The 17,083-nt window shown below is 38.1% G+C and overlaps 1 protein-coding gene across 4 annotated transcripts in view; it reads right to left on the minus strand.

Moving 5' to 3' along the window:
- Nucleotides 1–7,670, minus strand: part of LOC140942692 (nuclear RNA export factor 1-like) — a 73,166-nt gene extending 65,496 nt beyond the window's left edge. For 2 of the 4 annotated variants that reach the window (XM_073391658.1, XM_073391656.1), the window contains exon 1: nt 7,522–7,653. In XM_073391658.1, coding sequence (XP_073247759.1) covers nt 7,522–7,612 — 91 coding nt within the window. In that variant the 5' untranslated portion in view covers nt 7,613–7,653. Of the gene's footprint in view, nt 1–7,521 lie in introns of all 4 variants that reach the window. The other 2 variants (XM_073391657.1, XM_073391654.1) reach the window with 2 other exon arrangements.
- Nucleotides 7,671–17,083: the final 9,413 nt, after the last annotated feature.

Consider the following 17,083-nt stretch of genomic DNA (forward strand, 5'->3'; position numbering starts at 1 on the left):
AAGGCAGCGAAACGACCTCTAAAAAACGTCATATCTTGATGCACATAAGGCACCAGCTTCTGTTTCACTTTTTTGCCTGCCAAAGGCGACAAAACGCCTTCTAAAAAACGCTACATCTTGATGTGTGCTGTCACGTTTTCTACGAATGGCCTCTGAATGCAGTACTTCAAACTGAGCCTGCGGTCATATTGTAGAAAATACCGCACTATCAAAGATGGTGACCAAACTTACAATTTCATTGCAGACAAAAAAAAAGCTAGTTATTATCCGTTGTTCTAAAAGTTTTAAGTGGATGTGAAGTAATCAGAACACAGGGAAAATGTATAAAATCATATAAGAATTTTTGAAAAGATTTTGTGGTTGACTTTGGAAGTTATCTTAATCGTTCGTACGAGATTGTAGTCGTCTGGGACGACTGGACAACTGGGAATATGGATCCCTGCAAATACTCTTGTACCCAGATCTCTTGTTGAGGAAGCCAAAGCCGGATATGGTCAAGTCCGATTTGTACACGTCATTGCCTGTCAGGAATATGACTGGCAATGAAAGAGCGCATGCTCGAAACAAACCCTCAAATTTCGACGTGCTAAACAAAGAATTTGATTGAGCCGTGAAGATTTTGTCTAACAAAACGTGGTTATACGCACATCTTAAGTATGAATCAGCTAATTTGTTGTTGTTGTTTGTCACATCAAATTTAACATGACAGTTTAAATTTAATCCTCATGGCGTGCGCTAAAACCTCAAAGTAGTGCGCGTCAACTTCAACGCGATGTTTTTTTTACCCTTTTCAAAAGAGTTTATTGGTACTGAGAGAGAGTTTTAAAAAGTTGAAGATAAGGTACATGTAAAAATGTTTTTACAAGTTGTATTGAGGAAGAATACTACATTTTCACTGAAAAATAATTGCACACACCATAGCGCGCACAGAAGACAACACTCGTGACATTCCCTCACAATCTAGCTAATACAAAAAATTGAATTTTCGTACTTGACCAGATAAGAGATCTCAGGATGAGATCAAAACACAAATATATTGAAATGAACTATTATTTTCTTTTAAAATCTGTTTATAAAACTAAACCATACTTAAAGTTCTTGTGGCCTTTATGCATTCAGGGTTTTTGTTAGATAACAGTAAAGGTTGGTTTTCACTAGCAAAGGAGTCAGAGTCATTATCAGAAGGGTAGAACTTAACGCTGTAGTGAAAAAAGCGTTCTGAATTTTCTGATTCTGCATACGACTCTGTGAAAACTGGGTCATCGGAGTTGAAAGCACAAAGCATGGGAAAGTGCATTGTGATTGGTTTATCCTTCTGCTTCTGCTTCCGACCCCTCCAACAATCTGGTTTTCACTAGATCATAAGCGGAACGTAAGTGACGGAGTCGTATGTGGAGTCGGAAGAAAAAGCAAGCCATTTATATTATATTACAGATTCGAAGATATTATTCCTAAGAATTAAATGTCAGATTACAAGAATAAATGGAGAAGGGCAAGATAATAGTGAAACTAATTACATGCCCTTTGATAATTACAGTTTCATTTGGAATAAAAGAGAAAAAAAAAGAGAAGTATATAAACTATGAAATACATAAGAGAGAGGAAAAAGGAAAGTACACACAAAAAAAATACTATACACCTATTTCAATAAAGTTTGCTTCGGTGAAGAATGATACATGGTCCATGTTTCATAGCCCGCGGTGCATTATGGGAGCAAGTCCAGTAAATTATGTGTCCGCGAGGAGCCTAGAAACCTAGAAAGCAAACGCTACTGACGCTTCAATTCTATGTCAGCAGAACGTTATCACAATGTATTTCAAAACACTGAATCCTAGGCTTTTTGGGACAGCGATTTGAGTTTGGGTTTTGCTCTGTGGTAATATGCAAATGTTGCAAATTTTCAACGAGTTTTCTTGGCTCGTGCACGTGGGAATTTTGGATGGAGTCAAAAAAAAAAACAAATTCAAAGCATATGTTGAACTACAATAAATAACTTAAAATTACGCGTTTATGTATTTTTAAGGCAAGTCTTTTAAAACTGAATAAAAAAAGTATAGCCTTGACTTGCTTTATCGAAATAACCAGCATTCTGCCCCATCCAAAAACGCAGCTTAATCAGGCCGTAAAACCCTACTCCATTAATGTTGTTAAAGGAAGAAGCTTTCTCACAAATGGTCTCCATTATTTCAATGAACGTGAACAAGACTGAACTTCCCGCTACAAAAGGGTTTACCACAGTGCACTGCAGGCCATGAAACATGGTTCATGGGAGCAACCTTAATTGAAATAGGTGTATAACCTTCGAGGGTTGGTGTGGCGATTATTAGATAATAGTAACATAGTGCTCATTTAAACAATTTTTTAGTTGTCTTTTCACTTAAATAGATAAAGGTATATTATTCCAATAATAACATCCTACTGTATAACTGTCGGACAGAATTTTCTTACATGTATATTTATCCCTGTACTGGGATTTAGGTGCTGCAAGGATACACTTCTGGTGTCATAACTATGTTGCTTAGACACCAAGGCCAGTGTGAAATTAGATGGCTTTTTATCTACAATATGATCATAAAACAGTCCACAGGTATTTAGCTTAACAATGTCAGAAAGCTTAATTAGGCCAAGGTTCACATAATGAGGAGTAATAATTATGATCACGAAGTGGATGGTTATTAATAACTCTAACAACTTTGTTTTGTAGCTTTACCAACTGTGATAATGGCGATTCCTAATTATTACCCCACAGAATGTAACCATGGTTGAAATAGGGGTAAACAAGTGCATAATAGATGCTTATCAAAGATTGGGTTGTTACATGTCATTTCAGTTTCGCAATGATAATTTACACTTTTGCTAATTTAACTACTGATAATTATGGTCAATATGGTCATGCCTAGACAAAAAGCAATCAATAACTAATCCTAGGTATTTTAATGCTGTAAGACTGCTAAAGATACTGGTTGGCAATTTTTAGACTTTTTGGTACCAAAATATCTCCATAGGTGAGATAAATTGGTTAAGAATGCATCTCTCAAAAATTTGACTTAACGTGAAAGAACTGATATGGGGCAATAGTTAAAGGCAAATCTCTGTTTACATTTTCTGCCTCAATGACATATGCTCATCATTATCTGATGAAGCTAATAAAATAAAACACCTGAATATTGAAAGAGCATAACAATTTCAGCTATCTCTGAAAATTTGAGCCCGATATACTGAACGGTTTCAGAGAGATTCTCTTTTAAAAACTCGAAATTTTACAAAGAATGTATTACTCATTATTTTTTTTGCCACCCAGCAATTTCGCAGTTTTAGATGGCTGATATTTCCTTCAATATTGCTTTTAATAAGCTGAAAATTGCACAAATTGTTTAAGTTAATCAGCTCTTTCAACTTTTGAATTTAGTTTGTATATACAGCTACCGCTTCTTTGAGTTATGTTGTATACTAATGAGGAAAAATGTAAACAATGACCTCAGCAAAGATTTGCCTATTGCATGAGGAATGAGAGCCTTGTTTAAAGATTGGTATAACTTTGGCAATTTTCAAGTTATCTGGAAATATGCCATGTTTAAGTGACAAATTTATGACATGTGTCAGCGGTTGAAATATTTCAAGTGCAGATATACAGTACCGCTCAAAAGTAAGTTACCAGTTGCGACGCCTTTCTTGTGTGACAAGAATTGTGTCTCGTGCTACACACTCCTTGCCGCACACTACAAGAATCGAATAGTTTAGATTGTTCTTCACAGCATTTTTATACAATCACTACTTGATACACATTATTTCCATCCACAATGGTATCTGACATCCACAATGGGCCCAGGGTGGGAAATTTGACTCACATTGTTTACGCTCATAATTTCCGCATTACAATCGCTATTTTGAACACAGTGAGGGAATGGGCCGGGTAGGGTTCATTTGTCACCAAGTAACTACTCTCTGGAGATGCTGAGTGCTGCAATAAAGTGTTGTGAGTGCCTATAGTTCATTGAAATTAGGATGCAAGGTCTGTGGTCCCCAGGGGTGGGAATTTGACTCAAAATGGAGATTCAGGGGTGTGGAAATAGACATTTTGAAAACCTTAAAATGTCAAATTTCCCGTGGGTTGCCCGCCTCTCCTATCCCGATGCAAACCATTCACAGGTGCATAAGACAACAGTGTATTTGTTGAAAAGCAATTTTTGCATGACAGCACATCACAAATTTGCATAGTGTCAAAACATGTGCGATTTGAAACCTACTTCTCAGGTAATGCATTTGCATCATATTACACTTTATGAAAAGATACCCTTTTCCGACGCACTTATGACTCTGCTTATGACTCTGACTCCATCGCTAGCGAAAACTAGCCTTAAGTAGTTAAGATATAAAGTTCTTAATTAGGGGTTTTCACATGACATCACCAAAATTCACAATAAGAAACTATCGATTCTTCTGAGTTTCTACTTTCATGAGGTATCACAGCACCTAAAAACCCTTAGTTACACAAATTTTAGGTTCCAAAAGGGTTCTTCGTTTTGCGATTATCATAGAAGACGCTTGAATTTCCAAAGAAAATGATGAATGAAAATAATTGCACTTTTCTCAATCCTTTAATTTAATGTGATACAGTCTTTGAATTTTCAACTTCCTTGGCATGATTTTATACTTTGATGTTGAACCATTATTCAAGTTGTGTGACGTTACAAAATATGTATTCCCGTCAGTTTTCAATTTCAGTCACAGAAAATTAAATCTTGTACGTATAACAAGTATCTTGCTAACAATGTCTTTGAAAACGCTCTCCATACACAGAATTCAGAGAACCCATCACTTAGCAAGGATTCTAGTTGCCTTGAAAGGAATTTACAGTGCACTATTTTTAATCAAAGACTAGCACCGTGTCAAGTCTTGTCAAAGCAAGCAAAGGTGCAAAGAGCTTTTGATTTCAAGCCTGTGTCATAGAAATAATGTTTAACTCCAAAATGGCAAAAAAGGAAAACAATAAATCATAACAATGGTAGTAAACGGGCACAGTTTTTTTCACGATTTTTCTAGCGAGGAAAGGCTAGCAGGCTTGGAATCAGCCGACAGCGTCTATTCTCCTGGCAGGTATCATATCCTTTGATCTCAAATCATTTGATATTTGCATACCTCTGTAAAAGGTCAAAACATTATTTTCGAGAAACTTGTTGAAAAAAGAAACTTAAGTATTGAATAAAATGTGATATGGCCGATAATTGAATGATAATGTGGAAGTGATAATGGCTATAAAGGAGCAGAACAGGATCGGTGACTATTCATGATGCATTTGTAAACAAACTTCTTAATGTGACCACTCAAGAATACCTGGGCTGAGTTGTTCAAAGCTGGGTTAAGATGACCCAGGGTTAGTGCGAGATTTTAATTCAGATTTGAAAGCTTAAAAAGCATTTCAGTTTTAATTCTTTTTGTCTACAAGATGGTGATTGGAAGCTCTAAAAATAACTGAGAAAATTATCCTAGAAAATGCTTCAGAACACAAGAAAAAGAAACCCGGGTTAAATTTAACTCCAGGTTAAGCGCTAACCGACCTTCGAACAACTGGGCCCTGGAGAATAACGTGAATGGCTGGCAATGAAATTGTTTTGGGATGGAAACTCAGCTAAAACTTATGATTGAACAGATAGCTCCAGTCATCTGAATGGTCAACAATTTTTTTCAAACAGATAGCCTGAGCTGTTTGAAGGGATAACAATTTTTTTCGAATAGATATCCTAAGTTGTTCAAACGGATGACAATTTTTTTGAACAGATAGTCCAAGCCCTTTGAACGGCTAATGAACTGTATATGAACTACTGTCCATTTGAACACGGAAAACTGTAAGGAATGTTATGGAGTGTGAGGTCATATTTATGAATTCCTCAAGCGATAAATTCATGCATAAGTAGGAAAACTCCAAATCAGATGTTTTTGTCGGTTTCTGCCGGCCATATTTGTGCCCCTCAAATGGACATCAACATGGCGTCTCCATACAAAGCCTTACAAATCTGAGTAAAACGTTTTTGTGAACATCTCACATATGGGTTATTCCAGAGACCTGATTCTTGGCTTGCCTTATCTTCTTTCATTTCCCAGATTCTGGACTTTCTGTATTGACTTGTTAGCATTTTCATTTTTGATAGCATGACAGTGAAAACGCAGAATACAGTATATGGTCCTTGGTCCGTGAGGTCCTTGGTCCATGACTTTTCCAAGCATGATTAAATATTCGGTCGAGAAATACAATATGGGAAAAAATGAACGGTCTGATGATTTATTGATTAGCATTTTTTCTTACGACAAAGTTTCAGCTTTCCCGCCATGGGTGAAAGCGTGAAACTAAAGTTTGTTGACAGGTAGGTTAATTTGTCTTTCTTGAAGTTTGGCCTTTTGTGGCACCGTAATTTACACGGTCATGTTTACTTAGCTTGTGAATAAAATAATAAAACGCATTGGGAAGACGTGCTTTTTGGCAGAACAGCTTGTCAGATAAACCTTTTTCTGTTGTGAAAACACATTGCCCCAGATTTTTAAGTTTTTGTTTTGTTGACTCTTAAAATATATCACCAAATTTCACGTAGTGGTCCTTGGTCCACGACCTTTGACCTTGGTGGAATTTAATACACTTCACAAAATAAAAGGAGGTAGCCTTTTTTTCAAATAATGTTTTAAAAATCTTCCCTATATATGTTAACAAGTTCTCTTTTCTTAATATCTCAAATACATACACAGTTTTTAGTAATTATTTTGGACCGTGTTGAAAACCGCTTGTGTTGGAGACTGTTGTCTCAAGTCTTTGAAAGAAAAGCAGATTATTTTATACTGACAATGAGTGCTTACCATTTGTATGGAAATTTCAGTGAAAAACTTCCACCAAATGGTACTGGTATTTGTTTTGACACCGAGAACAGGAACGGGATTGAGTTGTACTATTTACAAAATATAGGTAAATTTTTCATCTTCTCTCGACATGAAGCCTGGCACTGGTAATCCAAACGAATGGTACAGAAAAGTTGTGGTCGTTTCCGGAAATTTTCCACCTGGATGAACCGTTCCATTTGAATTCTCCCTGGAATTTCCAGGTTTTCCATACAAATGGTAAGCGCTCAACAACTCCCGAAAAAAACTGTAGCTTTATTGCATCAAGAATAGTGACATATTGTGAAAATACGTCTTCGTGTGGAAACTACTGTATTCTCACGTTTTTTTCCTGCTGCTTACCTGATTCGCGGACCAAGGGCCACACTCGCGGACCAAGGTCCGGGAGCACGGTCGCCTGTTTTCGAATTACATTCAGTAATACTTAAGGTTGGAACTTGCAACTTCACGATTAACGAGAGGAACATTAAAGCTATCTTAAGGAGGTATTTCAGCTCGTTACGATACGATTCAGCTAAGATACTCACGATAATAATTTTTAGTAGCGGACCGTGGACCACATACTATATGCAAATTCAATTCGAGATGGAGTGTACAGTGTAAGAAACCATAACGCATACTTTGTAAAATGATTACCTTTTCCTCCGAAATTCCGTGATCCATCGTAAGATGTCGTTATTTCAAGTGTAGCATCTTCCACAGCCTTGGCAAACAGATTCTTTGACATTGTCCAAGTACAGAGTGGTGAACTGTAAAAGTAACCTAGCCTGGTAGTCGCGGTCAGTTCTTTATGTAAGACTCCATAATATGTCCCGAATATATTTACACCGAGTAGTAAAACGGTCAGTGTAAAACGCAGACTGCGGACTGCAGACTGCAGACTGCGGACCAGGGGTAAAATGCAGACTGAGTGTAAAATGCAGACTGCAGACTAAGAGTAAAACGCAGGCTGGGGTAAAATGCAGAATAAAGACTGTAGACTTTTTTAAACATTTGTGCTCCTTCTTCTTCAAATCGGTGAAATAGCTAGCCGGGTTACACACTTCGCTTCCTAGTCGAAGTGAATTGCACATTCGCAAGAAGTTTCAATGAACATCCAAACAGCTTAAGTCTGCGTACCTTGATTTGCAATACTTTCATAGAAGGTCATCCAAATTTCCTGCCGAACATCTTTCTTTGTTGTTGGAATGACTTACTCCCGTTTTTATCGCCATAATTCCTGTACAGTATTTTGGGTCAGCAGCTTTCATTTAAGTGTAAAACATCGTGGTGTTGTACCAGTTCACCGTCCCTGGTCACGTATATCGAAAACTTCGCATCAAAAGTTGAAGCGTGAAGTCTCTCGGATGGAAAAAAGGTTCAAGATTGCGATTATGTTTTCGGGTCGTCGACGACGTTCCAGAGAAGAAAGGAATGGATTTGTGAAAGCAGATGTCATCAAGTAAGTGTTCGTTTACATGTATTTGCGGGATTTCTTTGCCCTTAAACCCTTCCACGACTACACTTTATGCTCGGTCTGCATTTTACCCCAGCCTGCGTTTTACTCCTAGTCTGCAGTCTGCATTTTACACCGGTGTGCGACAAACGCAGACTGCAGACTTGCAGACCTGCAGATCTGCAGACTTGCAGACTAGCAGACTTGCAGACTCGAAGATTTGCAGACCTACATTTTTTGTGACAGGGCTTTGCTCTGTTTACTGTTGGCGAATCGTAAAGTATGTCTGAGGCAAACAACAGCGCTAGCGGGCTGCAAGCACAACAGTACCCGATTCGACAGATGACTGGAAATCCTTGCCGTGGAAGACTTAACATCGGAAGAATGGTGACCTAAACTTCAGCGAGAGCAGCGAAGAAGAAGACGGGTGAGATCATCGAGCGGCCTTATAGCGGAAGGACATCTGTGAGCAGGGAATAAGTCAGCACAGAATTTGATTGTCGGCGAATTTCTGTAATCATCCATCGTTTGCTAGTGATAAGCTAGCCGTTGTTCACTCGTCTTGCTTGTTTGGGGCCGAGTCTTATTCCGGTCAAAGATTTGTGAACTCGTGTCTGGCAAACTCTCCAAGTGTTTATATACACACGGTTGTATGCACCTTATAACTTCATCTACGCTTAACGAGTGTCTTTTGGTCCATAACTTTCACTGAAACAACTGCTCCACAGAATGTCACTGATAACACTTAACGCAAAAGAGGATCGAAGTATGACTGCACAATAAATGTCACAAAATCTACCTAAGCGGTCCCTTCGGAACTTTCTGTCTTCATCACGTCATCATTACCTACCGATTCCTCGCGGCCCCTGTTCAAGCATACTGACTGTATATTTCTGGCATACTGACTGTATATTTCAACTGTAAGTACTTTCCTTAATATACGCGCGAGTTACTAGAGTGCCTCCTCGGGATTTCTCCCTCTGGGCGAGATCCCTGCAGGGTAATTATCCCCCCCCCCCCCCCCTGTGAGTTCCGAACGTGTCTGCAAGTCTGCAAGTCTGCAAGTCTGCAAGTCTGCAAGTCTGCAGGTCTGCAAGTCTGCAAGTCTGCAAGTCTGCAGGTCTGCAAGTCTGCAGTTCTGCGGTCTGCAAGTCTGCAGTCTGCGTTTGTCGCACACCGATTTTACACTCAGTGTGCATTTTATCCCTGGTCTGCAGTCTGCAGTCCGCAGTCTGCGTTTTACACTGACCGGTAGTAAAATCCAACTAGTTGGTCAAAAATATAGAGACAAAACAACTTTAGCTAACAAAGCGCGATTTAGCCGCCATTGATTTCGTTTTCAAAGCCGGTACTTTTCGCTACTAGTAGTGGGCTATAACACATAGCCTAGTGGTAACTCCACCAATAAGAACGCAGCATTGATAATACAGTGGAACCCCGATACAACGATCCTCGATAAAACGATATCCCCGGTATAACGATAAATATGCTATGGCGGCTATGTCCCGGCAAAAGTTACAGTAAAGTGTATGAGACAGAATCCCGATATAACGATCTTCGATATAACGATATTCCCGATATAACAATGAGTTTTTAGCGCACCGAGCGTAAAATCTTCCCCGATATAACGATATTACAGTATCAGTACACAGATACAATTTAAACAAAACATTGAATTTAATACAATAACAACAAGTTTATTCAGTATTACCATTTTGTACAGGTGTTACCGATTAAAATAACAATAATAAACAGCTAAGTTTAAGAAATGCAGATATGATGGAACGGTAGAATTAACTATGTTTCTTTCGTCTTTCAAATGCTTGAAAGGTGAAATTAGCAGCTAGCCTGCTGATATGTGAATCAGTATTGTTAAAAAGAAAACAGACTTTATCATGGATATTGTAATTTGTAAATAATGTATTTCGGTCGTTGATTTTAATAAACAGAGTCTTTCTCAAATCATTGTATTGATCACAGTGAAATAATATGTGCAGTTCATTTTCAACCGAATTTTGGTTGTAATGATCACAGATTCTAAGGTCTTCAGGAGTTTTGGGGATTGTACAATAACATTACAGTAATCGAGTACAGTAATCTGTAACGTTTCTGTCAACAGCTTTCAGTTTACGATACCTCTTTATCCTCCTTGTCATTTAATAGTTCTTTCAGTTTTAACGTAGTTTTAGTATTTTTGACTCCTTCTTGTTACAAAAAGTAAGCAATTAGAGATTTTATTATTACGTTGGATGATTCGGGCGAACGAGAGAGAATTTCTTTCCTCTCTTTCAGCGATGGAGGATGCGTTTTCAAGATTACAAATAAAACAAATGATGTAAACCAAACTTGAAGAGTACTTTAATTAATGAACAAGTGTCTGTTAAAAAAGAAAAACAATGAACACGCAAACAGCGAAAAGTAAAGACGATTACAGTCGCAACTTCAAATGTGTAAGTTTTGTTTTGTTTCCCTTTTACGATTCATACAACAGACTTTTATGTGTAACCTTGATAACGTCTAATGCTTTACAAATTGCTTAACGACATTGCTGCGTGCTTGAAAAGCTTCATCTGTTAGTCATTTGATACTCATTACAAGTTTAATTAAACAATATGTAGTAAAAAAAGTACATATTCATTTTACCCCGATATAACGATATTTTCGGTTATTTTACGGCAATATCGTTATATCGGGAGTCTCGATATAACGATCTAATTCCGCTGCTCCCTTGGCATATCGTTATATCGGGGTTCCACTGTAGACCACTTGTTCGATTTTGCTAAAGAATGTTGGACTGTCACAGTCCCCTATTTTTCCGTAAGATCGTCGAGATCGAGCGCTTTGCGTTGGGGGCAGCCATCTCGGTTTGGGAGGAAGTGAGAAAAATATTATTATTATCTATTTTTCTTCCCTCCCTCTCCCTAGAGCTAAATCCCCGACCCCCGCCCCCTCGGTACATTTTGAAAATCAAGATGGCCGCCATTAACGGTAAGACGCGCGCGATCTCGACGATCTCACGAAGGTGACCCTATTCGGCAGAATAGCGGACTGACGGAATGACGGAACGGAATGGCGGAATAACCGGAATATTCTAAAATACGGAATATACGGAATACTCTAAAGCACGAAATTTACAGAATATTCTGTAATTGATTTGAACTAACCTGAATTTCATCCGATTACTTCGAAAAACTAGGGTATCTAAAAGATAGTAATGCTGCGGCACATTCTGTTGATACTGGCATTAGTTAGGCAGTGGGACTTAAAAGAATCGAAAACGACACTGAATGTCCTATTTACATGTTGAAAAGTAGTAGAATAATTACTATCAGTCTATACAAAGAACTCGTGGTAACGTTGTTTAGAAAATGATCAAGTGGCTATCAACTCTGGTTTTCCCACAGTAAATTGTAGGAAATGATAGAAATTCAGATTGTTTATCCATATATTTAATATACGGTGTACTATCTTTTCTCTGGAAACACGATAGTTTTCTTGCTGTTTATTGTACTTTATTAAGTAACAGTTATTTAGCTATATATTTATAGCAAGAGGTCCCCTTTATAGTCTCTTGATTTATAGAAAACAACAACACAAAAAACGGAAAAAAAAAGGAAAGAAAGAAAAAAAGGCCGGTAGGACTCGAACCCGGCACCATCGGCTCGACGCGACTACATCTAACCACTACACCACAGAGACTGATTACGTAATGTTGGCAAAAGTCTTTGATTTAATGCCTTTTCTATGAAACTTCCGCCGGCAAGATGATCGCCAGCCGCATTAATCGAGCTATGAGCAGTAAAGGCACAATATAAACGCATATTCCATGGCAATGAATGAATGAAAGAACGTAATTATGCTTTTCAAAACGCCGATACACGTCCTCGTCTGCAACGTAGGACACAAAACATATGTCTTGTTATCTCGATTTCCGCTGTTATTTTGAAGCGAATGGTCAAAATCACATCGATTTTCGGCTCATACAGGTTCTTAAGAATAGCATGGCATGACATTTTCTCACTTTCACATCACCTTCTAGCAAGCTGGAATTTGTATATCCCCCGTGTTGCGGAGTCGACTAGCAAATGCTCATCTTCTCGTCAGGTTTAACACCTGGACGAGTCAAATTAAAGGCTCTTGAATTGAAATGCAATCCCCAAGTTAACCATCGTTTTCATCTGAAAGACTCCTGCGTGTCGTAAATTTGGTAAGACCTCTAACCGTGCAGTAGAAAATTTGCTACAAAGAAACTCTGAGTCTGGGCAGCCAACGATGCGAACTTCCCCGTGTTTTTATTTGAGTTGTTCGTGGCGTAATGCACTCTGGTTAAATGCAATGCATTGTGGTAAAAAGCGTGGTTAAATGCAATGCATTGTGGTAAAAAGTGATGAATTCGAGAATTCGTCGCCCCTTATATATTTCCCTCAAATCCTGATTATGTTGCTGCTCGCTCCCTACGGTCGCTCCGCAGCAATAACGACTCGAAGTAATGGGATGAAATTCAGGTTAATTTGAAGTGGACTGACAAAAAAAGCAGAGGCAAAAAATACACGGCTGTTTTGAAATATTAAAAATTCAATTTTAGTGCTGCCGTACACTATAGAGGTGAAAGGTCTTGTATGGGATCTATTGTCGGATGATTTTCATAAAACGGCTGTTCTAAAAAAAAAAAAGAATTGTAAACTTGAGCTTCACAGCAAAGGATTGTACTAATAATTAATGGGGCCACATCTGTGCCTAAATTAATCCGGTCGCTTGCTTTAGATTTTCCAGACATTTGTCTTCAATTTTTCACGGAAATTTTAGTCGGCAGGAAGAAAAAAAATTACAACACAACACTGTATATTTTCACGCGGTTACCTACCCGTCAAGATGGCCCTAATCCTAACCCTAACCCTAACCCTAACGTGATTACCGTAATGATTCGATTTAGCACCCTCCTTCCAATGAGCGCCCCCTTTCGAATAAGCCTCCCAGTAGTATACTATGTTGGAAATTAAGCCGCTTTGGTGCGTTCCCTTTATTTTTATGCATAAGGGTCGAGTACATGACGTCACCCATTGTTATAACCAAGAGGAAAAGTACGTTCCTCGATACTAATTGAGTGCCTATCAGTGTCTAGCTAGCTAGGTAAAAATGCGTTCCTTCATACTAATTATGTACCTTCCTCCATATATAATGAAGTGGCTGGTCGTTTCTTGAAAGAATACAATAGGAACAATAGGCTTGCCCAAGCTCTTTTAACCCTGATTGGCTCTTGTAGAATCTTCAAAATAAAAGTTTGCCTTCCTTTCAACATTTTATTCTTAAAAGTTCAGTTTGCTCCGAAAAAAGTCTTACTATCACCAATATTTTTTGAAACATTGCTTCAATCATGCAAGTCGAATCGAGTGCTACACCTCTGTTGACAGAAGATAAAGCCAGTTCCTTACCCGGTCAGTTCTGTCCGTTTCATTTCCGCTCAACCTTGGACCGGAATTGGTAGAAAAAGCGCAAGGATTTTGCTATGTGTACTGTTCCAAGAAAATATTCTTTATGTTTGCCCCTGCTTCAGAATGAAAAGAGTACATTGAGTGGATCGCTCATCATACACACTCTGATGTGAAAAAATATGCAGCTCAGATGGTCTGTGATTGTTCTAACAAGCTAGCATTGAGAAAAAGTAAACAGCCTTGGAGCCAGGATCGAATGTTTCTGACATGCTACAAAAAAGAGCGTGGATTTTTCATGTGGATAAACAAGCCAATATCGCATGGTATCAAGGAGCGGCTCTCGTGTTCACCTCAGCCACGGGTCACAACATTTCATCCTTAAGGGAAGATAAAGGAGATATTTGAAAAACATCGCCAATAGGCTAAACAGAAAGCATTTATCCAACACCAGCGCCATACACGCAAATATGACGAAGGCTTTGAAATTTGTGATAATGGGTTTAACAGTCTAGGAAGTCCTAACATCTTTAATGGGCTTAGATACAGAGAATGGATGCACGAAGTATGGGAATCGTACAAGTTTTATGTCCAAAAAATGACAGAAAGCTCTCGAAACGACCCAGATGCTACACTTTGTCTGCAGAAAGACGATGTGCTGCGTCAGGCGTATTACAAGTACGTATACGCAAGAGAGGACGGGCATCACCCCGAAAGTTACCAGGTGTTGAAGGTTTTGTATGAAAGACACATTGAAGGCAAACAGATACCTTTTCAACGTTATGTCATCACCCCCGAAGAATGTGAAGAGATAGAAAGAGATAAACAGTTACCTTCTTATTTTAGAGCTTTTTTTAAATTATTTTTTATTTATTAATTTATTAATTTATTAATTTATTTTTATTGTTTTTACAAACATAATGCTGACTTACATACATAGTACTTACTTAGTTACATAAAGCTTTAATACCTACTTACATATAACTTGCTAAGTTAAATACTACTTACTTACATAATATTAACTTACAAGATAATGCTTACAAAACAGGAGCCGATGAGTTGGAGCCTGTTACAAAATAATGAAAAAAAAATTCTAATACAACTAATTACTAACTTACTATCTATTAACGAAGAGTAAATACGCTAAAAACAACAATAAATAAATAAATAAATAACAAACAAACAAACGAAACAAAAAAGCCAAAAAAACAAGGGAAATTAGCCAGAATTAAGAAATTATTTTTACAGCTTGACTTGCACCTTAGCTTTGCTAGTTTCAATTTGTATTTTATTTTTAAGGATAGACAAAAAAGCATCGAAAAAATAATCTTCCTCATTTTTAGACGCGGTGTAAATATAGTATTTTGCAATTATCAAGCAGAGGTTTAAACCAAGACACTGAGGCACGGTGTTTGTAATGCCATAAAGTGTTTGTGCTTCAGAAAGCGAGATCTCAATGTTGTTTTTTTCGCGCCACCAAACTGAAAAATGTGTCCAAAACAGCTGAGCATTGGGGCAAGTCACAAATAGGTGTGTGATTGTTTGCTTTTCAGCGCATAAATGACAGCGGTCATGTTCTTTAATTCCGAATTTATATAATGTAGCGTTGGTGGGTAAGATGTGGTGTAAGATCTTGAACTGAAACATTGAGAGTTGTATGTCTTTCGTGGCACTAAAAGGCATCTTGTAAATTTGAGAAATTTGCTGTTCATTTAAACTAGCTTTTCTGAGTCTTTTTTTGGTGATGGCAGGAACAAATTTCCTTTCAACAAAAAAGTTGGTAGCAAGTTTAGAAGAAAGCTTCTCAACGGGAATTCTATCCATACTTATGGATTTATTCGAAGGCGGTTGTAATTTACCTTTCATTATTTTAATCCAGTTATGAAGAATTGCTTTGCATAAACCGTAGTAGGTAAGAAAATTAGTTTTAAGACCAAAATAAGAGCAGAAGTCTTGGTGAGATAGAAAGGTATTGCCGTTGAAGAGATCTCCAATTTTTTCAACACCCGCTACATGCCATGCTTTATAGTATACTGAATAATCGTTGATCCTAATAAAGCGGTTGTTCCATAAGATTTCATTCAGTATTTCTTCTTTTGAGGAGGGAGTGAACGAATTTATAGATTCCCAGGCCAACAAGGCTTTCTCGTAAAAGATCAATGGAATGTGTATGTTAAGATGTTTAAGTTCAAAGTTACATTTAAGGAGAAAGAGACCACCAACTCGCTCTAGCAGGGAAACAGGAAGGTGAGTCCAACTCGCGGTGGGATGACAGCTGTCTAGTCTTCTGATCCAAGTTGCTTTGAGAGCATTGTTGATTATGTCAAAATCAGGCAATGTGAGACCACCTTTTTCTTTAGGGCCAATCAGGGTAGTTTGTTTTATTTTTGGTTTTTTCTTTTGCCAGACGAATTGAGTAATAGCTTTATTAACTTTTTGAATAAATGTGGGGGTGACAGTGAGGACAGCAGTGTTATAAATAAGTTTGGAGAGGGCTAATGCTTTTAAAATGACAATTCGACCATGTAAAGTTAAGTTCCTAGGGTACCACAAGTTTAGCAAGGAAGCCATCGAGGACAGTTTCTGTTCAAAGTTCTTTTTGAAAGCAGCTTCGTCATCATAAGAGAAGTGAATACCAAGTGCAAATACAGGATGTTTTGGCCATGCAATATCAAGAGGTTCTTCCGGGTTGTTTTTGTTCGCGCCTAGCCACAAGCCCTCTGTCTTGCTTCTGTTTACTTCAAGACCAGAGCATTTTTGAAAAGCGTGGAGCAGATGGAAGAGGTTTTGGGCAGATCTTATATCAGAAACAAAAACAGTGGTATCATCTGCGTATTGTGAAATTTTGAATTCCTTTCCATATATGTTGATTCCTTGAATATCTGCATTAGACCTTATTGCATTAGCAAGAATTTCAGCGCACAGCACAAATAGGGAGCCGGAAAGAGGGCACCCTTGGCGAACACCTCTTTGTAGTTTAAAGAAGACAGAGGCGTAACCATTATTTACTACACAGCTAGAACAGTCAGTGTAAAAGGTTCGGATCCACTGTAGTAACTGAGGGCCGAAATTTAATGCCTCCAAGGTCTTAAAAAGGAAGTTCCAGTCGACAGTGTCAATAGCTTTTTTAAAGTCCACAAAAATCGCCATGCCGGGAATGTTTTCTAGCTCAGTTATCTTCATCATATCGTTAATGAGTCTAATGTTCTGTCCTATATAGCGGCCCTTGACATAGCCAGTTTGGTCGTCGTTTATTAATTTGGGGAGGACTTTAGCGATTCTATGAGCTATAGATTTGGTTGCTATTTTATAATCGACGTTAAGTAACGTTAGC

Source organism: Porites lutea, chromosome 7, assembly GCF_958299795.1.
Source record: "Porites lutea chromosome 7, jaPorLute2.1, whole genome shotgun sequence".
NCBI lineage: Eukaryota > Metazoa > Cnidaria > Anthozoa > Scleractinia > Poritidae > Porites > Porites lutea.